At 34.9% G+C, this 19815-nt stretch overlaps 2 protein-coding genes across 2 annotated transcripts; both read right to left on the bottom strand.

Moving 5' to 3' along the window:
* On the bottom strand, positions 10753-14934 carry LOC109333062 (formamidase-like). Its single transcript, XM_019568312.1, has 7 exons — positions 14633-14934; positions 14229-14466; positions 13762-13952; positions 13122-13357; positions 12753-12996; positions 11713-11820; positions 10753-11063 (listed from the first exon to the last, which is right to left on the bottom strand). Exons 1-7 carry the CDS (start codon positions 14849-14851, stop codon positions 10944-10946), a joined length of 1356 nt encoding a protein of 451 aa, XP_019423857.1. The 5' UTR covers positions 14852-14934; the 3' UTR covers positions 10753-10943.
* On the bottom strand, positions 15956-19106 carry LOC109333063 (formamidase-like). Its single transcript, XM_019568313.1, has 5 exons — positions 18824-19106; positions 17438-17675; positions 16971-17161; positions 16331-16566; positions 15956-16205 (listed from the first exon to the last, which is right to left on the bottom strand). Exons 1-5 carry the CDS (start codon positions 19040-19042, stop codon positions 15956-15958), a joined length of 1134 nt encoding a protein of 377 aa, XP_019423858.1. The 5' UTR covers positions 19043-19106.

Below are 19815 nucleotides of genomic sequence, written 5' to 3'. Positions count from 1 at the left end.
GTTACAACTTACTTCTAATAATCATGTGAATAAGTTATTCATTTTTTGCCCCATCTCGGCTTTGTTAGAATAAATTCTAACGGCAGTACAATGGTATCGAAGCAATTACCTATTACATAATTATTAAGTACATTTGAATACCATCTCGGTTTTGTGGAATAAATTCCAACACCGGTTTAATGGTATTCTAATGTACAAAAGTGACATTTATTTATTTACTCTTTTTCGGGTTCATTTTATGAACAAACCAAATTTCTTCACTTTTGTAAGTTAGTAAGTTAGCTTCATCACTTTTGTATATTAAAAGGTGTTTCAACAAATAAATTTAGTTATAACACTTTACTATTTTACAATTTACACCTCTTTCAAGATTCAATTGTAGTATAGTATAGGGTCAATGCACAAATAATGAGTTAAACATATTTTGGTTTTGATTTGAATTGAATTTCATATAAACAATTAATAAGAAAAATAAACTAAACATTAACAAATTCTTGAGGAGATAAGATCATTTTGAATAAGGAAAATATTTCTCAACTTCTTATGAATTTGAACTACTTAGACAAGTTCTTATGTTTTACTTTGATTAACTCCAAACACCAAGTTCTAAAATCCTCCTTTTAGTGTATGTCCTAAAATGGTAGAATGATAATCACTTATATTTATTACTAAACAATATTACGTCCACAAAGAGATTAGGTTGTCACACCCTAATCTTGGCTACTCTAATACTGAAGTACTAATGAATATTAGATCTTAAAAAAAGTATGCTTAACTTGGCAAATAAACTAAGTAGTACAACTACTTCTTAGTTTATTTGTTAAGTGTTTGAGACAAGTAATTTTATGACTTGAAATCAATTTTTAGGTGATCAATCTAAAAAGAGCATTAAGAATTTCTCAAACAAGTAAAATTAATCAAAGCACCAACTTGAATGATTAAAATTCAAACTTTTAGAATATAAGAAGAAGTAGAAATACATAACCATATTCAAAAGAAATTGTTAGGAGCATGAGCCATTCATCCAAGGATTGGATGCTTTGAGTTCCAAATGAGATTACAAAATTGATTTTTGCATCTCATTTGCCTTCTCATTTTCTCCTCTTGAATTCTAAACTAAATTTACAAAACTTACTTAAATAAAGTTCCTAAGAACTAAGAACAAGAAGAGAGAACTTCAGGGAAGAATATCTAGGCAGAATGGGAATGATAATGTGAGAAATTGATGTTCTTGATTCGAATGAAATGTGCCCTATTTATAGCAGTTCCCTGGAGCCGTGGAGCTGCTTGTTAGCACCGCTCAGCAAAGCAGCTTTGTCACCTCCTTAAGCTTGACTAATCAAAGCTAGTTGTGAGCTCTGAGACCAGCTAGGGTGAGCTATTATGAAAAGCCTACTGTGGGCTACTTGAAGTGATGTCATTGGTGACTTCATGGTTTGCTTGATGGCTAAGTCAATTCTGCGTGCACACCGCTTAGCACACCTGTTGCACTGCTAAGCTGCTTGTACATCAGCTTTGACCGTGCTGACTGGGACGTGGCCTAGTGCTTGCTGATCTGGGCAGGAGTCTGGTTCTCCGCTGAGCTGCTTGGTTGCACCGCTAAGTTGCTTGCTGAGCAGCATGGCATGTGCCAAGCTCGTGTCTAACCGTGTCAAGCTTGAGCTCTGACCGTGTCAGGACAAGTCTGGTGCTAGGCTGAGCGGCTAAGCAGGTCCGCTCAGCTGCTAAGCAGGTCCGCTTAGTTGCTTGCTTGAGCAGCTTGCTCCAGGTCAGCTTAGCGTGGCGTGGTCCATGCTCAGCTGCCTGCTTGAGCACCTTGATTTTGACTTCTTTTTCTTTTTTACCAGGAGTCTTTTTTCTCTTCTTTTCTTCTTTCTAAATCCTACAAAATACATTAAAAAAAGAAATATAAACACAAATACACAAGATTGTAATATTTTATACAAAAGTATTGTTTTAAGTTGGTTTTTCTCAATTATGCTTAAGATAAGTGCCATAAAAATGTATGAAATTTAGGTATGTTTGACACTTATCAACCTCATTTGTCATATCCTTTTCTACTCTTGAATTCTAAGAGAAAATTACAATACTTTACCTAGAAACTAGCTTAGAACTGTAACCAGAAATGTTTAGAGAGAAGAAGTGTGTTTAGAATTGTAGAAATGATGTGTATGTAATGTTTTGGTAAAGGGCCTCTATTTATAGGCAATTCGTAACTGCTTTTCTCTCCTTTTTGCCCATGCTAGGTGCATCAAACCCTTCAGTGTGGGTTTGGTCCATGGCCAAGCAGCTTAGTCAGTTGCTTGGTGTTGACTCACCAAAGCTAGTTATGAACTACTTGACTATGCTATTGTGGGCTATTCTGAAAAGTGCTTAGAGGCAATATCAAGTGAGGTCATGCATGATGTTATAGTTGCTTGGTGGTTAAGTCAAGTTGACCCCTTTGATGGGTCCAGCCTACATGGCTACTTAGGTGGCTCCGCTAAGCTATCTGCTTGGGCAGCTTGTCCGGCTCTGGCCAAGTGTGTGGTTCCAGCTGGGCGGTCCCTAGGTGCATGCTGAGCTGCCTATTTCTGGAGGTTGGCTAGTGCCAAACTTGAGTCTGATTGTGTAAAGCTTGTGTCTGACCGGGCCAAGTTGGTGTCAGGTCAGTAGGGCAGTGCTTAGTGTCTAGGCTATGTTGGTTAGTAAGCAACTTCATTTTTTTGGTCCATGCTTGTGACCAAGAACTTAGCTTGCCATGTGTGCATCAAAAGTGACTTATGTGGACACCTTCTTGCTTGACTATTTTTTCTTTATTTTTTTCTTCTCTTTTATTTTTCATAGAAAACTTCACACAAAGATTTGGAAAAGAGGTGGACAAAATATATAATAAAACTATGGAAATTTATCTAAAAAGTGTTGAATTAAGTTGATTTTGCATGATTTGCATAGGATAAGTGCCATGAAAAGTGTATGAAAATTAGGTACTTTTGGCACTTATCACTATTTAGTATCATAATAAAAATAGAGAATTTCACACAGATACCTACACTAGGTGTTCTGGACAAAAATTAAGAAAATAAAATGAACATCCTCAAGTGAAAACTCACTATTTCTCATCACCAACTATACAAACTGGGGAAACTTTTTGAAGTTTAAGGCATTACCTATGTTTGCAAATATTCTCATCCAGTCCACGATAAAGATATTGAGGCAGTTTGATTGAATCACTTGACTGCAAACTACAACAGTTTATTGAATGATCAAAGTGAGCTAAAAAAGCAAGCAACTCGATAAGAGGTATGTCAACTAAAGACAATAAAAATGGGGTTTCCGAATCCAAATGTTTTCGGATACTGAAGAGTATTTTTTAATGCAAATTAATCAATCTCAAAAATTCAAATTCGAATTTTCAAAACGCTCAATGTTATTTTGATCTACTCATTCAAAAGTTCTGGATCATACCCTACTTCATCAGGAAAACATACCTATTTTCATTTGTTATACATATTCATAACATACATACATATTTTGAAACATATCACCAATTTAATTCAATTCATACTCATGCATCACAAAGCATAGTTTCACATAATCATATATGTAAAGCATGTGTAATTCTTGTATATTCATTCCTTCACATATGGTCAATCAAATTACTTCTACATTGAAAATATTGTCGAACTCAAACGTCAAAATGTTGTGGTATTGCTAGACTCAAACACTAGAACATTCTTTTAAGATAAAAAGAGCGTCAAACTCAAATGTTGAAATGTTGTGACATTACTGGACTTAGATGCCATAATGTTCTTTCAAAAAAATATTGCTTTAAATTTTCACTTTCTAGAACCATGAGCCTCATGTTCTTTCAAATACATTCCACGACCTCGAGCCTGATGCGAATTTTCAAGTTCTGGAAGCATCCCTACATTCTTGCTTTTAAATTATTATTTTCTAAGACCCGAGTCTGATGTGCTTAAATTATTACTTTACTAGACCCTAATCGTCATGTTAATTTTCGAGTTCCGAGAGTATCCATGTTTTCTTGCTTTAAATTTTTACTTTCCAGGAACCTGAGCTTAATGTGCTTTAATTAATACTTTCCAAGACCCCGAGCCTTATATGCTTAAATTATTAATTTCCAAGACCACATGTTGATGAGGTTAAATTATTACTTTCTAGGACCACGAGCCTGCTGTAAAAAATTTAGTTCCGGTAGTATCCATGTATTTGCAACTTCAAATTTTAGCTTTTCCGGACTTGAGCTTGATGTGCTTTCAATTATTAAGTTCGAAGACCCCAAGTCTCATGTGATTTTTCAAGTTTCAAGAGTATCATTGTGTTATCGACGAGTTCTTAAAGTATTCGAGCATTTTCGACGAGTTATGCTAGTATCTCTACGTTCTCGTATTTATTTTTATTGTTTTGAGTTCCAGCCGTACCAATGTGTTCTCATATTTAATGTTATTGTCATGAGTTTCGGCAATATCATTGAGTTCTCATTTTTAAGATTTTGCATTGTGATTAGTGTCTGCCTATTTCAAACAAAATTAACATGCATTTCGTTAGTGGTTATTTACAACGGTAGCATACAAACTTTTGTTTGCTTTTTATCAAGCAAGCAATAGGTAAAGATGGACAATTGTAAATACTCAATTTTCTCTAACCTATTTATCTGAAATGAATAAAAATAGAAAGATTTCAAAACAACAACAAAAAATTGAAAAAAAATGCATTATTTTAGATGTCTTGAAACCACTTTTATTTTCGAATCATAATCAATAGTCAATTAATTGTCGTCAGTTTCATTCGAGTTTTAAATTATCAATTTTGTTTTAATTTAATAAATTAATTAACTTTTCACTTTTAATAAAATATTAATTAGCAGTTTCATTTTTTATTAATTATGTTGCAAAAGTTCAATAAATAAAAATCGTTAATAATTATTTTTTTATAATAACTCATATTTTACAATGTTATATTTCAAAAAACAAGTTATGACATTTGTCGAATTGGGGGATTGGATCGCAAAAAAATGCTTTAACCTAACATGTTTCATTGTCACGCTATTGTAATTGCCATTTCTATTTCTTCTCAAGTGTTACTCACCACATTGCCTCATCATTTGTATATACCATTTTCATCTCTACTTCCTCCATGTGAATATCCAATTTCAATTGGGATCTTTTGAAAATTCTAAAGAAATTCATGGAGTCGGTTGCAATTAAACCCACTCACGAGACTAAACAGGGATAACCTAGAACTATCTCCTAACCCGAAAACTAAGGGGGCTATAAGTAGCCCCACATAGCACTAATATAAACACACATCAACTACCATTACCTTGATCCAAGTATTGAGCAGCTACCATATCCTAAGGAGATTACATTGAGCATTCTCTACATCTTAAAAAATAGCAGCCCTTTCATCTTAGAAAAACCATAGCAACATATACACAAAAAGAAAGAGGGAATAAATAGAAGTGACACTGACTAGAAGAATCAAGTAGACACAAGGAACTTCTGCTTACTGGCATCTCCTACTTCAATTGTCTTTTCCAAACACCAATCCCTTCTTCCATTTCCGAAAACATACCACCACTAATAGAGGTGTCAATGAACTCACGGAAGCCTAAGCCATGACCCATTAGTGCGGGTTGAAATCCCACGGGCAGAATTGACCAACAAGGACCCCAGTCTCATCTCTGAAATGGTAAAGGTGTTGACGGACTCACCAACAGCCAAAGTCGTGCCCCAAGAGGTGATGGTTGATACCCTATTATCGGAATCGACCTACGAGGGACTCAATCTCATCTCTGAAATAGCAGAGCTGTCCATGAACTCATCGACAGTCGAGGCCATGACCCAAGAGGTGTTGGTTGAAACCCCATGGTCAGAATCGGCCTGCAAGGAATCCAATCTCATATCTGAAATGACAGAACTCTCAACGATGAAGCTCCTCCATCCTATTATGGTCGATGTCGAACTAGAACCACGTATGGACGAGTTGAGCTCGAGTCTTGTGACCCATCAAGTAATCCATCAAGTAAAAGAAGAATAGGAAACTCATGACAACAAGCTGATACCTTACAAAGATCACACATAGAGGCTAGTTGAGCAGTTTGAGCAGGTCGATTTCTACCATATTCCCAAATAGGACAATCAGTTAGTTGCTACATTATCCACCTTATCCTCCATGTTCCACATTACCGGTAATGACCAACCACTCATCAGCATCGGAAGAAGATATCAATCAGCTTATTGTAATGCCATAGAAATGGAATAAGATAGAAAATCTTGGTACCATGATATAAAAGAATATATCAAGAATAAAGAATATCATCCAGTGCCTCTCAGAATGACAATAGGACCTTGAGTAGATTGGCCATGAGTTTCTTCCTAAACGAAGAAGTGATTTACAAAAGGAACCCTGCTATGGTACTCCTTAGGTGCGTCGAGTGAAAAGAGACAGAGTAATCCTTAAAGATGTACACAAGAGCTCATTCAGGACCCATGCAAATAGACATACCATGGCTATGAAAATATTGAGGGCATGCTACTACTAGTTAACAATGAAGAATGACTGTTGTAACCATGTAAGGAAGTGCCACAAATGTTAGATTTATGCTGACAACATTAATGCACCCCCAAATCCACCAAATGTTCTATCAATGCCATGGCCTTTCTCTATGTGGGGAACGGACGCCATTGGACCCATCGATCCTAAAGCTTCCAACGAACATTGTTTCATCCTGGTGGCCATCGATTACTTTACTAAATGGGTCGAAGTAACTTAGTACGCTAGTATTACCCGAAAGGTAGTGGTCGGGTTCATTAAGAAGAAGTTGGTATGACACTACGGTCTACCAAGTAAAATCATCACGGACAATGCCGCTAACTTGAGTAACAAGCCAATGATTAAGACATGTGAGGGTTTCAAGATCAAGCATCATACGTCTTTGCCTTACTACCCTGAAATGAATGGGGCAGTTGAGACTACTAAGAAGATTATAAAGAAGATTGACCAAAAGATGATAGTAACTTATAAGGATTGTCATGAAATGTTGGTCTTTTATGTGGATACTACACTTATCTTCTCACTTTCATAGGGGCCACCCCTTACTCCCAAGTATTCAGAATGGAAGTAGTCTTTCCGATCGAGGTGGAGATCCCATCATTAAGAATTATTGAGGAGGTAGAATTAGAAGAAGCAGAATAAGTTCAAGCCTGGTGTGATCAATTGAACCTAATAGAAGGAAAAAGGTTAGTCGTTGTGTACCATGGGCAACTTTATCATAGAAAAATAGTGAACTCATATACGAAGAAGGTTCACCCACATCAATTTCAAGTGGAAGACATGGTGGTGAATAAGATTTTTCCCATTCCCTTTTTGAGCCTAAATATTGTGAAAGAAGATCTTTGTCTAAAAGTTTAACCTGCCAACATTTGTAACCCGGGGAGGGTAACTAACCAACTACTTCGGTCATCGATAAATCGATCATGGAGAAAAAGCAACCAAGAAGAAAAATCAAAATCCATAACACCTCGCGATAAAGAACATAAGTAGAATTCCAAAGTAGTTGAGAATAGGTCAACGAGATAAGAGAATAGGTCAACGAGATAAGAGAAAGGAGGGCATGAGAAAAACATGTTTTGAGCCTCAAACTTTTTTTATAACCATAGCCAGACCCTAATACAAGCCAAAAAGAACTCATGGATGATTGATCTATTCAAGATATGTATACCATGATAAAAAAAAACTAACTCCGAATAAAATAAAAAGACAAATGTTTTCAAGACACAAATCACTTGTACAATACATCAATATTTCATGCAAAATAAAGAAAGAAATGACGACCTAAGCAAAAAAAGCCAGGACTCAATGTTTACAAAAGGGAAAACCTCTCTAACCAAAGTTATACATGACACTTGGGCAATTTTTTATAGACATCCATGAATGACATTGGGGTAGATTTGTTTAGGACAGTTTCATGCAGGCAAAAGTGCTCTTGTACGGTCAGCATAAATGTATCTAGCAATCAAATACTAGGCAAATTTTACGAATTGTCAAGACTCACTCCAAGCTCAATGATCACACTGTATAGTGAACGTTGACATGACTCATTATATAGGGCAACAAAAGGATATGCAAAACACCCCAATCCCATAAGCTTTACATTGGCCAACCATAGGATCGTGCATTTTGTTATAACATGCATAACATATTCCATCTTTCTAAATATTCTACATACAAAATTGTTTTATTGAGTTTGTACCATACTGTGAAAATGAAAAACTCTAACCCTTCAAAACACTTGATGATATTCGTCTTCCATCCAAAAGATAATTTGAAGCCAATAACTACAAAGAGATTCTCTACTCTAATACAATCATGAGAAACTTCGCCAATCTAGACACCTTTTAAAGGCCGAGTATTATGGTGTAGAGAAAGCAATAGGGCATTTCCTTATCAATTCTAGCTCGAGCATTAAATTTATACATTAGCATTGCTTTCACATAACTCATGCCATAAATGTTACCATTCATGCATATATCACTCGTCATATATCTCATGCATCAATAATTGTTTCATACATCACATAACATACTCCCAAGCAATCATTCATTCAAAGAACACATCTTATATGCATAATCACATCTTAAAGGACTGTCGACCAAGACTTTTGAGCCAATCGAATCGCCTACACCTCAACATTGTCGGACTTAGACACTAAAATGTTATAACATTACTGAACTTAGACACTATAATATTCTTCCTTATGAAAAAACATTGTCCAACTCATACATCAAAATGTTTTTTCTTATCATCCTAGGTTTCAGCAGTACCCCAACTTGAGTGCCTAAAGTTTTGATTTCCCAAGTTCTGGCAGTACCCCAACCTGCATTCTTGGTTTTACCTTCCTGAATTCTGGTAGTATTATGACCCGCGTCTTTGGTGTTTTTCATATCATCCTAGGTTCTAGTAGTACTCCGACCAGCGTGTCTAGTGTTTTGATTTCCCAACAGTACCCAAACCTATGTTCTTGGTCTTACCTTCCTGAATTTTCGCAGTATCCCGGCATGCGTCTTTGGTTTTTTTCTTATCATCCTAGGTTCTAGTATTACTCTGACCTGTGTGCCTATCATTTTTATTTCCCATGTTTTGGCAGTACTCCGACCTGCGTTCTTGCTATTACCTTCCCAAATTCTAGAAGTATCCTGACCTACATCTTCCATGTTTTACTTATCATCCTAGGTTCCCATAGTACCTCGACCTAAGTGCCTAGCGTTTTGATTTCCCAAATTTCGACAGTACCCTAACTTGTGTGCTTGGTTTTCCCTTCCCGAGTTCTAGCAGTACCCTGACCTACATCTTTGGTATTTTCTTATCATCATAGGTTCCGGTAGTACCCCGACCTGCGTTCTTTGTGTTTGACTTCCCAAGTTCTGGCAGTATCCCGACATGTGTTCTTGAGCATTGCTCTAACCACTATCTTTATAGGCATCACTGAAAATAACTTCAGGGCATATCTCAAATCATTGTCGGGCTTGGACACTAACATATTTTACATCACCAATTTCTAATGTCATAATACCATCGTCACAGAGAGTGTAACCGAACCCATTCTTTAAAGTATCTCCAAGACAAATTGATCTTTTTGGTTACCTAGTTCCAATTTCATCTTTGAACCTCGACTCATACACCCCGTCTCTTTTGTAACTCCCTCAATGAAGGTTTTGGATACTGTTGCAATGGTTGAATCAAAATCAGGGGTCCAAGTTATAATAGCAACATATTGATCGAAGATTATCCATAGACCTTCTTGCAACACTTTTTCTCTGTCATCTATCTGATCAAATTTAACCATGAAGTACCCACTTTCGATATCCATCATATCGAAATCTCCAGTAAGCTTCCAAGTATACTTTAGATGCTCTAGTATGATCTTGAATCTCAGCCTTTTGCCTATCAGAGAGATGATCAAAATATCCTTCCACTCCTTGTTATACTCATTGATGACGCTTTCCGAAAATATGAAAAAATAATTTCCTTTCTCTCTATGATATTTCATCCTTTAGACGATAGAGTAATCCACTAACACCTTAGAAGTAATTATATAAGCTAATTGTTAATACTACTTGTTTCTCTGTACCTTTGTCAAACAATTTGAATTGAAATAACTATAAACTAAAAAAATCTTATATAGTTACAAATATTAATCCTAGAGTGCAGTTTATCCTCATTACTTAGATTTAACAAGAAAAATCATCAGTTTTTATCCTTGCTCTAATTATTTAACGAGAATTCCAAGCTATACATCTAGTGGATTACTACTCAGTAACTAAAATAAATTCTCAAACAATTTCATCTGCATATCTCCTATTAATGGAAATTTCAAATGTAAAATGTCAATCAACATAACCAAATTCAAATAAAAGAAAAATAGTACAATTATTTGTTTACGATCACAAGTCATATAAACACATAGTGATATCTCCAATTTAACATTTTATATTCTAAATAGTTGTTATATTTTACATTTAATTAGATGCATGCTATTTTTTTGACAAAAAGTTTAGTGAGTTTGGTCCCTGAAACTTTAATTCTACATGTACTTACCAATGTACTAATTAATAGATAACACAGCAATGGAATTCTCATCTTATAGTGAGACTTGAACTACAACCTTATGGATTATAATTCAATTCTTGTCAATTAGACCAATCTCCGTTAACATATAGTTACTATCTAAATCAAAACAATTAGTCTAAATCATTATTCCTTATTATTATATTTGAACAATTTAGCATACATAAATTGTAGCATTTTTCCAGCATTTGTTCAGTGAGTTGAAGCATTTGCTACAACCGTGAATATATCACAAACTTTACATTATGTAAAAGCCTTTGTTCCATAAAATCCATTGCAAGTTCGATCTGGTTTCTAACTTGTCTATGTCATTATGTAGCACTAGGATTCCTTGTAATAGGTAAGTTTCCATCATAAGTGCATTTGAGGACATCTGGTTTCTTTATAAGGCGAGGTCCAACTGGCACCTTGTTATTTTTAGGACGGATGTCCTGCAAAAAAACACAATAATACCCTTTGAATTTAAACTGGAATAACATGAATTCATACACATTTGAATCAATAATGGATTTCTTTATAGAGTTTTATACACTTTCTTTGTATCATCATTGACTCTTAAAAAATATACGAATGAATGGTGGATTATGTAATGATTGTGTATAAATTTTTACATATTAAACTCTTTCTTTTATCCAATTCATACACATTTGAAACAAGAATGGATTTATTTTATCCATTCTATGCTATTGGCCTTCCAATATGTGTCAATATCAGGAATCGAAGCTTCGATTTTTAGGATTCAGTGGGGTCTTACACCACTAGCTCAAACTATAATATAATATTGTGAACACAATTGCAATAAAACGTAATTTAAAACACTTTTGATGACAGTAGACAAACTTTAAAAACAAATCACTTGCAACTCACATAAGATACTTAAGTCTTACTTATTAATGTTTATGGTGTTTATCAAATTATGGAGATCTTCGAATATATAATAACTAAAAAATCTATACAATCTCAAGTATTATGATTATAAATAGCCGTTTATTTGGTAGACACTTTATGCTTTATATAGGATTCAAGAATTAGAATCATGGTTGTTTAACATTAGGGGAAGACAGAGAGAGATATATTTACCTGATCAAATATAGCTGTTGGGATGGCCAGGGTTGCAACAGCATTAGGGGCATCAACTATTCCAGATATTCTACCTTCACAAGGGCAGCAAGATAGTAGGAGGTACGCCTGATGTTCAAAATGTAAGAATCAGTATTTTAAAGTGCTACAGTTGCCATACAGATTGCGCCATTGCGGTGTGAATTATTTTGTGATTAAAAAAATATTTTTGAATCTCATGTGATTGCATGCCCAATGCGATTACGTTGCACAGCCGATGTGATTACGTTGCAGCCCGATGTGATTAAGTTGCAGCCCGATGCGGCCACATCATTATGATTCAGAGTCACACCACAAAACGGTGTAATACAGTTGCGACGGTCACCACAAGTACAATATTGCGGCTGCATCAGGTGTGATGTGGTCCACAAATTAAAACACCAATAACAATTAGTCATAAATTTTATTTTGGGTTTGGCTCCTCTAAGATGTGAGATGCATTTTAGAGAGTAAAGGTGCACACTGTATTAAATTTGAGTCGCAACTATTACAAGAGTCAATATGTTAAGGCATTCAGAGTAGCCAAAACCTTATCGCTACCATAATTGTAAAACCTTATCGCGACCATAATTATGGGCGTGTAATTGTCCAAAATGGTTTTGGGAGTTTCCAAGATCACAACTACTATATAAAACCTTTAGGTGCATAGTTATAATTATTGATTGAGAAAGGGAGAATTACTATTATAATGTTATATACATGCCAATATATCATCACAAACATTAGCCCCTGATTCTACCTTTAATCGTCATACATGGATAATTTACCCTCTAAATTGAACCCTGCAAATTTATAAGAGCCAAATAATTGCATTTCAACATCTAATTGACATAACATACTTTATCTGTCAAAGTAAGCAGGAATATTTGGTGTTATGTAGTTGATGTTTTAAATTGTGGTTGTGATTATGATTACAGTCATTGTGATTTGATGTTACACCATAATTGTGGTGTGATGCAATTATGATGGTCACTATATTCAAACAATGTATGTACTTAAACCTGTTCTTTGGAGTAGCCAAACTTAGATAGGTAGTCAATGGCATTGAGTACTGCTCTCTTGTAAGCAACACTTGCATCCAGATAGTGTTGTCTCCCACTTTCATCAACACTGATGCCTTCAAAAACCAACCACTCTGAGAATCTTGGTTCAACAGGGCCTATCTCAAATATTGGGTTGACATGAAGAGGAGTAGGTCCCATTGGTGTAAGGTACTCCTTCATTCCACCCCTAATAATTTCACACCTGAATAACATCAAAAACAGTATAAACTTTTAAGTGTTGTAGTATGCTTGGTTTTTTATACTGTTTGATTCAAGTGAATGAAAAAGTTGGCTAATATTTTGGGCTATTGAAGTTGTAATACTAACTTAAGTTCTAGAAAACCACTCATCTCTATTGCACCACAAAATGAGACCTCGCCATCACCCTGTGAAAAGTGCATGTCACCAGTGCTGAGATTTGCTCCTTCTACAAAAACTGGAAGGTATATCTTTGAACCTCGGCTAAGATTTTTTATGTCGCAATTTCCACCATTTTCTCTTCCTGGTATTGTTCTTGCTGCTTCTTTTGCTATTTTCTCCCATTCAGCAGTGCCTTTTTGAATCTACAAGAATGCCCATTAAGAAAAGTGCTTAAAGAGGTTAGAACACAAAGTTTTATTATACTTCTTAGCAAGCAACAAAACATTGGTGAAATCCTTCTAGCATTTGCAAACTTGGCAGCTTAGTATCTAGTTTATTTGGCAAAGTCTCACATACTCATATAGTGTACTCTAACATTGAAGCCTTCACTATAGTGAAGTGGATTTAGCATTAGGAACAGTGTTTTAAAACAAAATTTAAGAATGAATTTACTACTTTCCTCTAACCATAAAAAATTATACTTTAAGCATTTCGAGAATAAGCTGAATTGTTGTAAAAATCTACTCAACGCTTAGTGCATTAAAGTTGCATAGATATAATTTATCATCATATTTAATATATAGATGTTCTTGCAATGCATTATTACCGTTCCAAGGTGACAACCGTTAGTAGATGGTAAGTTTGCCAGAGGTCGTGAATGCAAAACCTCACAGAGCTTAAAAGACTCAATACCATTTTCTTCAACGTCTCTCTCCCTTTCATTCCATATGTTCAAGAGTTCCATTGATGGTGCAGTTCCAATTATCCCTGGGTGTGTTAAACCTGGAAATCGCACTCCTGTTCAACATTAAAAATTATGTGATTATTAAAGCATGCAGAGAGCAACAGTGTTACTTTGCCATTTGTTTCATTTTTTAAATGTTCGTATACAAAGAAAGTTAAAAAAACAAGAGATAGACATATATAAAAGTGTATCACAGTGCTCGAGACTCCCACTTTGTGGGATTTGAGGAGGGTTAGATGGTATAAATATGTCATATATATAGTACTACGTTCAAAGAAGAGAAATTATTTTACAACATTGGAGAAGAAGTAATTCATGAGTATATTCACCTGGTATTTGAGGTGAATGAGCATATATGCCCTCAAAGTGCCATATAGCTTTTGTAGCACAAGGAAAATGATCTGTCAAAAAACCACCTCCATTTTCTCTATCAAATGTTCCTGTATAACCCCATTCATCACCAGGAAGAGGACCTAAGTTGCATATTTCAACAACAAGCAGATCTCCAGGCTTGGCTAGGATGCCATCACTATCCATAATTCTTATTGGCCCACTAAGATAATGTACCTGAATCATATATAATTACTTGTAAAACCATATACTTCTTCATATAAAATAAATAGAAAGAACACACATCTGCACATCTGCACATCTTCCTATTTGATTTCTATAATATTAGACCCGACTATGACCGAGTAGCCTTCATCTTGAGAATTAAATTTAGGAAACTTACAGTTGAGAGGTCTATATGTTTTATGTCTAGTGCAGAGTTATCATCTTTAATAGTACCTCCTGTCCAATCAACCATCTCTACTCTAAAGACTTGACCAGTATTAACATCAGCCACAGGTGGTATCTGAGGGTGCCATCTATTATGGAGAGGAATGTTTTGTTCCCATGGCTTCTTATTCAGGTCTATTGGCACAACCAGTTTTGGAGTTTGTGGTGCCATTGACAAAACTAGTAGATGAATTTGGAAATTAGATATTGTTACATAAAGTTTGGCATTATATATGCTTAGGAAGTGTTTAATTAGATGCACTAAGTCCAAAACTGGTTATGGCAATAATCACACCCTTTTATTATTAAATCATTAGCTCTCCACCTTACATTTTCTTGGTTGAATATTCTTTTAATATTCTCCACCTCACATTTTTTTTAACACTTAGCTTTGTAAGGCAAGTATAATGCAAGTGTTATGAAATACAAGAAACATTTTTGGTGATTGAAAATGTCAGCATGTGATTGCATGCCCAATGCGATTACGTTGCACAGCCGATGTGATTACGTTGCAGCCCGATGTGATTAAGTTGCAGCCCGATGCGGCCACATCATTATGATTCAGAGTCACACCACAAAACGGTGTAATACAGTTGCGACGGTCACCACAAGTACAATATTGCGGCTGCATCAGGTGTGATGTGGTCCACAAATTAAAACACCAATAACAATTAGTCATAAATTTTATTTTGGGTTTGGCTCCTCTAAGATGTGAGATGCATTTTAGAGAGTAAAGGTGCACACTGTATTAAATTTGAGTCGCAACTATTACAAGAGTCAATATGTTAAGGCATTCAGAGTAGCCAAAACCTTATCGCTACCATAATTGTAAAACCTTATCGCGACCATAATTATGGGCGTGTAATTGTCCAAAATGGTTTTGGGAGTTTCCAAGATCACAACTACTATATAAAACCTTTAGGTGCATAGTTATAATTATTGATTGAGAAAGGGAGAATTACTATTATAATGTTATATACATGCCAATATATCATCACAAACATTAGCCCCTGATTCTACCTTTAATCGTCATACATGGATAATTTACCCTCTAAATTGAACCCTGCAAATTTATAAGAGCCAAATAATTGCATTTCAACATCTAATTGACATAACATACTTTATCTGTCAAAGTAAGCAGGAATATTTGGTGTTATGTAGTTGATGTTTTAAATTGTGGTTGTGATTATGATTACAGTCATTGTGATTTGATGTTACACCATAATTGTGGTGTGATGCAATTATGATGGTCACTATATTCAAACAATGTATGTACTTAAACCTGTTCTTTGGAGTAGCCAAACTTAGATAGGTAGTCAATGGCATTGAGTACTGCTCTCTTGTAAGCAACACTTGCATCCAGATAGTGTTGTCTCCCACTTTCATCAACACTGATGCCTTCAAAAACCAACCACTCTGAGAATCTTGGTTCAACAGGGCCTATCTCAAATATTGGGTTGACATGAAGAGGAGTAGGTCCCATTGGTGTAAGGTACTCCTTCATTCCACCCCTAATAATTTCACACCTGAATAACATCAAAAACAGTATAAACTTTTAAGTGTTGTAGTATGCTTGGTTTTTTATACTGTTTGATTCAAGTGAATGAAAAAGTTGGCTAATATTTTGGGCTATTGAAGTTGTAATACTAACTTAAGTTCTAGAAAACCACTCATCTCTATTGCACCACAAAATGAGACCTCGCCATCACCCTGTGAAAAGTGCATGTCACCAGTGCTGAGATTTGCTCCTTCTACAAAAACTGGAAGGTATATCTTTGAACCTCGGCTAAGATTTTTTATGTCGCAATTTCCACCATTTTCTCTTCCTGGTATTGTTCTTGCTGCTTCTTTTGCTATTTTCTCCCATTCAGCAGTGCCTTTTTGAATCTACAAGAATGCCCATTAAGAAAAGTGCTTAAAGAGGTTAGAACACAAAGTTTTATTATACTTCTTAGCAAGCAACAAAACATTGGTGAAATCCTTCTAGCATTTGCAAACTTGGCAGCTTAGTATCTAGTTTATTTGGCAAAGTCTCACATACTCATATAGTGTACTCTAACATTGAAGCCTTCACTATAGTGAAGTGGATTTAGCATTAGGAACAGTGTTTTAAAACAAAATTTAAGAATGAATTTACTACTTTCCTCTAACCATAAAAAATTATACTTTAAGCATTTCGAGAATAAGCTGAATTGTTGTAAAAATCTACTCAACGCTTAGTGCATTAAAGTTGCATAGATATAATTTATCATCATATTTAATATATAGATGTTCTTGCAATGCATTATTACCGTTCCAAGGTGACAACCGTTAGTAGATGGTAAGTTTGCCAGAGGTCGTGAATGCAAAACCTCACAGAGCTTAAAAGACTCAATACCATTTTCTTCAACGTCTCTCTCCCTTTCATTCCATATGTTCAAGAGTTCCATTGATGGTGCAGTTCCAATTATCCCTGGGTGTGTTAAACCTGGAAATCGCACTCCTGTTCAACATTAAAAATTATGTGATTATTAAAGCATGCAGAGAGCAACAGTGTTACTTTGCCATTTGTTTCATTTTTTAAATGTTCGTATACAAAGAAAGTTAAAAAAACAAGAGATAGACATATATAAAAGTGTATCACAGTGCTCGAGACTCCCACTTTGTGGGATTTGAGGAGGGTTAGATGGTATAAATATGTCATATATATAGTACTACGTTCAAAGAAGAGAAATTATTTTACAACATTGGAGAAGAAGTAATTCATGAGTATATTCACCTGGTATTTGAGGTGAATGAGCATATATGCCCTCAAAGTGCCATATAGCTTTTGTAGCACAAGGAAAATGATCTGTCAAAAAACCACCTCCATTTTCTCTATCAAATGTTCCTGTATAACCCCATTCATCACCAGGAAGAGGACCTAAGTTGCATATTTCAACAACAAGCAGATCTCCAGGCTTGGCTAGGATGCCATCACTATCCATAATTCTTATTGGCCCACTAAGATAATGTACCTGAATCATATATAATTACTTGTAAAACCATATACTTCTTCATATAAAATAAATAGAAAGAACACACATCTGCACATCTGCACATCTTCCTATTTGATTTCTATAATATTAGACCCGACTATGACCGAGTAGCCTTCATCTTGAGAATTAAATTTAGGAAACTTACAGTTGAGAGGTCTATATGTTTTATGTCTAGTGCAGAGTTATCATCTTTAATAGTACCTCCTGTCCAATCAACCATCTCTACTCTAAAGACTTGACCAGTATTAACATCAGCCACAGGTGGTATCTGAGGGTGCCATCTATTATGGAGAGGAATGTTTTGTTCCCATGGCTTCTTATTCAGGTCTATTGGCACAACCAGTTTTGGAGTTTGTGGTGCCATTGACAAAACTAGTAGATGAATTTGGAAATTAGATATTGTTACATAAAGTTTGGCATTATATATGCTTAGGAAGTGTTTAATTAGATGCACTAAGTCCAAAACTGGTTATGGCAATAATCACACCCTTTTATTATTAAATCATTAGCTCTCCACCTTACATTTTCTTGGTTGAATATTCTTTTAATATTCTCCACCTCACATTTTTTTTAACACTTAGCTTTGTAAGGCAAGTATAATGCAAGTGTTATGAAATACAAGAAACATTTTTGGTGATTGAAAATGTCAGCCTAAAAACAATTATTGTCCAAGTGTTATGATGTACCAAAAACATTAATTTCTTTTGTGATTGAAAATGTCTGACATTAAAAAACCGAGTTCTTATGTGTCCCAACTTGGTGTTTCAATTTGGTGTCCCCAACCTTATCTCACATACTTATATCTAGATATGTAGATTAATTATATTATTTTTATAAAATAAAATTAAAATAAAGAATTATTTTTCTATATATTGGCAAATACTAATTGGTCAGGGACAGAAGGACAATAAATTAATGTACACAGTATTCCTTCCCCACTACATGTACATATTAACTGATTGTTTAAGCTTAATCACATATATGAAGTTTGTTTGTCTTATATCCCAAGAGTTTGTTTAGGCTTAATACAGTATGTTTTTTTTATTAATTATTAGCTTTAAACTAATTATAAAAAATAATATTTAAACTACAAGCAAGTAGTTGAAGATGATGAATTAGGAACTCACAATTGAGAGATCAGCATGTTTGATATCATGAGCAGTGTAATTCTTGGTGATACCACCTCCACTGAAATCCATCATTTCAACTCTAAAAACTTCACCAGTTGTTACCACTTCAACTGTGGGTATATCTGGATGCCACCGGTTGTGAAGGGGAAATTTCTGCTCCCATGGTTTCTTCTTCAAGTCTATGGGCACCACTACTCTTGGACCATATTGAGTCATCTAAATATCCAAACCTATGTATGTGTTTGAAGAAGATAAGTAGCAGCAATAGTATATGCATTCATTGTGGAGTTACCCTTTTAAGAGTGTCCAACCAACTCTAATGTCCAAAGCTATCTCTCACCTTTTTGGTAGGGAACTTATCCCTTTCAGGTGCGTGGTTGTCCCTTTCAACGAGTGTTGCTCTCAGGAATCGAATTCTTGACTTTTTATTTATTATAGGGATCTAACGGAGTCTTACACCATTAAATCAACACATTATTGATAGATGAAACTGGTTTGACAGCTACTTAAAGCAGCCAAGTTTGATATATCAAAAAATGTTGAATACTTAATAGAAGTGTTTTCCTTGTAATTAGTTCATCATTGGTTCAAATCCTATAAACAACTTTTTTTGTTTACGAGAATAAAGTAATATATAACTAAGTTCCAACAATATCTATCCAAACAAATTTCAATAGAGGAGAGTCTCGTTACATTGATGTGATGATGACTTAATATAAACATCATATACTAATTACATTATAAAAGACTGTTGAAATATTTGGTACTGTCAAGTGAAATAAATGTATTGTATAGATGTGTAAGAGATGTTAAGTAAAATGACAAATCAACTAGTAATTTTGTTATATACGCTTTGTGACACAACTAATTAATAAGTTACTTAATCATTTATAATCTATAGATTAAAAGCTGAAAATTGATAAAGCAATTGATTAAATAAGAACTTTTTGATAGATAATAAGTTTGATATTATGTAAAATAATATCAAC

The sequence above is a fragment of the Lupinus angustifolius genome, chromosome LG18, assembly GCF_001865875.1.
Source record: "Lupinus angustifolius cultivar Tanjil chromosome LG18, LupAngTanjil_v1.0, whole genome shotgun sequence".
In the NCBI taxonomy this organism is placed as follows: Eukaryota; Viridiplantae; Streptophyta; class Magnoliopsida; order Fabales; family Fabaceae; genus Lupinus; species Lupinus angustifolius.
The sequence above is the reverse complement of the archived record's forward strand: the minus strand, read 5'-3'. Positions and strand labels throughout refer to the sequence as shown.

Excerpts from the sequence above, each read along its gene's own strand:
- LOC109333062 (XM_019568312.1), bottom strand. The coding sequence starts at position 14,851 with ATGGCACCACAAACTCCAAAACTGGTTGTGCCAATAGACCTGAATAAG. Across the intron at positions 14,467-14,632 it reads AACATATAGACCTCTCAACT|GTACATTATCTTAGTGGGCC; the intron begins GTAAGTTTCCTA and ends TATATGATTCAG. Across the intron at positions 11,064-11,712 it reads CAACAGCTATATTTGATCAG|GACATCCGTCCTAAAAATAA; the intron begins GTAAATATATCT and ends GTTTTTTTGCAG.
- LOC109333063 (XM_019568313.1), bottom strand. The coding sequence starts at position 19,042 with ATGACTCAATATGGTCCAAGAGTAGTGGTGCCCATAGACTTGAAGAAG. Across the intron at positions 17,162-17,437 it reads TCATTCACCTCAAATACCAG|GAGTGCGATTTCCAGGTTTA; the intron begins GTGAATATACTC and ends AATGTTGAACAG. Across the intron at positions 16,206-16,330 it reads AGTGGTTTTCTAGAACTTAA|GTGTGAAATTATTAGGGGTG; the intron begins GTTAGTATTACA and ends GATGTTATTCAG.